Source organism: Semicossyphus pulcher, unplaced genomic scaffold (genome assembly GCF_022749685.1).
Source record: "Semicossyphus pulcher isolate SPU_LCO1_2020_fin unplaced genomic scaffold, fSemPul1.0.p SCAF_38, whole genome shotgun sequence".
Taxonomy (NCBI): Eukaryota; Metazoa; Chordata; class Actinopteri; order Labriformes; family Labridae; genus Semicossyphus; species Semicossyphus pulcher.
Genome location: NW_027211713.1, coordinates 457,501 through 462,059, shown reverse-complemented (window position 1 = coordinate 462,059; position 4,559 = coordinate 457,501). Strand labels below are relative to the sequence as shown.

At 48.1% G+C, this 4,559-nt stretch overlaps 1 protein-coding gene across 1 annotated transcript in view; it reads left to right on the top strand.

Moving 5' to 3' along the window:
• Positions 1–2,338: 2,338 nt before the first annotated feature.
• drd4b (dopamine receptor D4b) overlaps positions 2,339–4,559 on the top strand; it is an 8,131-nt gene continuing 5,910 nt past the window's right edge. The window contains exons 1-2 of the mRNA XM_069679294.1: positions 2,339–2,584; positions 4,384–4,496. Of these exons, the coding sequence (XP_069535395.1) occupies positions 2,339–2,584; positions 4,384–4,496 (359 nt within the window). The remainder of the gene's footprint in view (positions 2,585–4,383; positions 4,497–4,559) is intronic.

Here is a 4,559-nt window from a genome sequence, read left to right as displayed (position 1 = left end):
AAACGTATGTTTCCCATGTTAATAAAGCTCTTTGAATTGAATGCAGGGTTACAGAGCGTCACAGTCTCATTCCTCCTGATTTTATTTGTCTCTTTGTACTCTATGTTCCATTTGACTGTAAAGAGTATTTGGACCTTGGTGCATGTTGACTCTGCACATAAATAAAGTTGAAAGCTTGTTGCATGTATTTATTGTCTCAGTATGTACAGATCCTCCTTCAGTTTCGCCTCCTGCTCTCTTTTGTCATCTGTACATTCATGATCTGAGTTTAACCTCTGTGTTGTGTTTCTCAGGCGTCTGTTTCAGTCTCCTCCTGAGGCTCTCTGACGAGTGTGTGAACTGATAATTGCTGCTGACTGTATTTGATGATATTCATGCCACAGGAGCAGCCGGGGCTCAAACACCTTTACAACAAGATCCAGAATAACAGAGCACCTGTGAGCTGTGAGCTGCAGGTGATTATACCGCTGTGGGATGAAAACTACACTTAAAGTGTCTCCGCTGTGAGTTCAGGCGGCAGAGTTCACTTCAGTTTAGTGTTAAAGGAATGGTTGAGTTTCACTCTGAGGTTAAAAGATTCAATAACACAGAGATGAAGAGGACCCCGTGTCCTCCTGCATGAAGTTTAAAATACATGCTAAGTCCTCATGCTGTTTGTTCACTCAAAGAAACCACATTTTCAGATGTATTATAAAATACGTACAAGAGGAACGACGTGGATTCTGATTCAGGATTCTTGTATCTCATCAGGCCTGAGATACGTTAGCTTAGTTAGCTAACTAGCCACAGGCGATACAATCTGCTAGCATCAGTCGAGATCTAAAGTGAAATACATCTGTCAGCTATAAGAGCGAGGCTGCTTTGGTTTGTTTCTTTGTTCTTTATTAAATTAACCCTTAAAGTAAACCTGCCACTGAGACATGTTTGAGAGCAGGTGAAGCCTCTGACAGGACGCTGGACTCAGGTGGAGAAGAAGTATTACTGTGAGTTATAGAAGAAGTAGGAGAAGTAGACAGATACTTGAGGTAGTAGAACAGTAGGTAGCAGGTTGACAGTGGTTGTTTGGGTAGTGGTAGTATTGGTTAGTACTGGTGGAGCAGCTCAAGAATACTTTCAGCAGAGTATAAAATGAGCAGAAGAATCACAGTAATCGTACAGTAGAAGATAACTGTAGTTAGCAGTCACAGTTAGAAACTGTAGTAAACAAAGATTCTCCCCGTACACCTGTCACTCAAAGAGGCCACGCCCCTAATGCTGCATCACTTTAAGCCTTAATATAATGTGAACAGGTGAGTTGTATAAAGATTCTCCCCGTACACCTGTCACTCAAAGAGGCCACGCCCCTAATGCTGCATCACTTTAAGCCTTAATATAATGTAAACAGGTGAGCTGTATAAAGATTCTCCCCGTACAGTTGTCATGAAGAGAGAAATGAGCTATAGAGACCCAAACTGTTTTTTGTACCAGGCTGTAAACATGTTTATTTCTGCTGTAAAGTTTAACATGGGGCTCTATGGGGACTGACTCACTGCTGGAGACAGCCTCAGGTGGACACCAGAGGAACTGCAGCTTTGCCTCTAATTATTTGTTTTGTTAATGCCTGGCCTGACATTTGGATTGAATGCAGAACTTTAACTGCGCATGATCACATATTTTTAAACTACACTGACCATCATCTTCAGAATGGAGCACCTTTCATTTGCTCCCTTTGTGTTAAAGCAGAGCTGGATCGGGTTTCATGTGTTTACCATCATGCTTCATCCTGAAATGTGAAGTTAAAACCAAAGTTTAAAAATGTAAAAAGACTTCGTTTTATCCGTCAGACGGCTGAGCTCAATTTACAGATCAACTGTCAGTGCTGCTGGTCAGGGTCTCAGATATGAATATAAAACTGTGCAGTATTTCTGTGAACGTCAGTGCAGTCCCCTCTCTGTGGGGCGAACAGCTGATCCTCCTCCCGCTGGGACTGTATCACAGACCGCGCAGCAACCTCATAAGCAGATTTGCGCGGATGGATTTAAGCCGTCGCTTTCTGATTTGCCCTTTCTGCTAACTCGTTCCTTTAGGAGCAGGCTGAGGAGCCGGCAGGAGTTTCACAGTATCCGTGCATGTTCAAGTGAGACAGGGGCTGGATCAGGCGGCCGAAGCGTCACTGTGAGCTGCGTTTGAGAGCAGAGCGCACGCGGCTCACAGGAGCCTCCTCAGGAGGAACTCTCACAGACTTCACCTGTAACGCTCCTGCTGATCTCAGAGCTGCTGTTCACGGCTCATAGATGAAAACTGCCCCGGAGAGAGTGGTTCTCGGTCAGTCACGGAGCGCGGAGAAACACCGGCGAACATGTCGGAATTGTCCGCGGACTTTAACGACACTGAGCCTGCAGCTGCGGCCACACACTACTGCTTCCCCGCGCTCATCTTCGGGATTTTACTCATTGTGATCGTCACCTGTGGAAACGTGCTGGTGTGCATCAGCGTGCACCTGGAGAAGGCTCTAAAAACCACCACCAACTACTTCATCGTCAGTTTGGCGTTCGCAGACCTGCTGCTGGCGGTGCTGGTGCTGCCGCTGTTCGTGTACGCAGAGGTAAGAGCCCCACTACTGTAGTCCGCAGGGGTCAGGGGGGTCAGTCAGGGGGCATGTCTGTGCTTCACTATTTAATGTTCAACCAGCTCTGAGTGGATGTATCGGTGAGATTCACAGAGTTCACAGTGAACTTGAACAACACAGTTTATCAGAGTGTTTTAGGAGCTCCAGGTTATTAAACAGTATGAGCTGGTGCATCCATGCAGTGAGAGTCAGTGAGGATCTGCTGGAGCCCGACGTGTTGAACAGTCAGCCTCTCTTCATTCACAGTCTGAACTTAATACTGAACTGCTGACTGAGCTGCAGGGTGTCAGTGTGAGCAGCAGCACCTGAGAGCCCTGCAGAATGTCACTGAGAGACACGAAACCACCAACAAGACATGAGTTCAGAGCTGCCCAGACGTTTATAAAGATGCACAAACCTACAAGAAACTGTTAGAGAATACAGAGCAGCCCAAATGATGACAAACACACCTAACCGAAACTGAACCCAAACAAAGTAACTAAGAGGTGCTCAGATAACTATAGACATGCAAGAATACTTCTAAGGTGAGTTCCAGAAGTTCTCTGATCGTACAGCCATCGTCAGGTGTGTATCTGAGGGAACCAACAGGAGTACAGGGACGTCATCACAGACTTTGTCCACTGGTGTGAGCTGAACCATCTTCAGCTCAACGCCAGCAAGACAAAGGAGATGGTGATCGAGTTCTGCAGGATGACACCGCAGACTGCACCGGTGAATATCCAGGGATAGGACATCGAGAGGGTGGAGACCTACAAGAACCTGGGTGTTCACCTCAACAACAAACTGGACTGGTCACACACACAGACGTCCTGTACAAGAAGGGTCAAAGACATCTGCACCTGCTGAGGAGACTGAGGTCGTCTGGGGTGTGCAGGACTCTGTGAAGGACGTCTGCAGTCTTCTATGCATCAGTCTGCTGGGGAGCAGGGAGCACAGAGAGGGACAGGAGGAGACTGAACAGACCGGTCAGGAGGGCCGGGTCTGTCCTGCACTGTCCTCAAGACTCCATAGAGGAGGTGGGTGAGAGGAGGATGTTAGCTGACATCGATCATGGACACCCCCGTTCACCCCCTGCATGAGACTGTGGGGGCCTTAAGCAGCTCCTGCAGCAGCAGACTGAGACACCCACCCTGCAAGAAGGAGCGCTACCACAGGTCCTTCATCCCACTGCTGTCAGACTCTGTGACACCTTAGCTTAACTTAACTTATCTTACATTAAAATGAGCACAACAGTGGATACTGTGTTTCTCATGAAGCCCACCAGCAGCAGCTCTTCAGAGAGCCGAGTGCTTCCATCAGGTCTGACTCCTGACACCGAGCGCTCAGGTGTGCTCCATGAATCACAGCACGTCCAGCCTGCATGAGGTTTACAGGTGTAATCTCATATTTAAGCCACCTGCCTGCTCGTCTGTCGCTCGTTATACGTCATCATGAGAGAAGCCCTGCGGAGGATTCCCCTTTAAACCTCTGTGCTCAGGTGTGTCTGTGTTACCTGAGCCAGCAGCCAGGTAACCCACTGAGAATCCCATCGTGGACTGTCCACATGCTCACGCTGGTTTAAAGAAGTCAGTGTGTGTGTGTGTGTGTGTGTGTGTGGTCACCTCCTGAGGAGAGGAGAAGGTGTTTCTCTGGAGGAATGTTTGTCTGCACGCCGAGCTGCACGGCAAAGAGGATTACACCTGTTTACTGTGAGATCTGGGGCAGCTAATGACTGTGTGTGTGTGTGTGTGTGTGTGTGTGCGTGCGTGCGTGCGTGCGTGCGTGTGTGTGTGCAGTTTCAGGGTGGAGTTTGGTCCCTGAACATGCTGATATGTGATGGCCTGATGACCATGGATGTGATGCTGTGCACGGCCTCAATATTCAACCTCTGTGCCATCAGTGTGGACAGGTAAGTGTGTGTGTGTGTGTGTGTGTGTGTTTCCACAGCATGCCCAGCACACACACTAACACA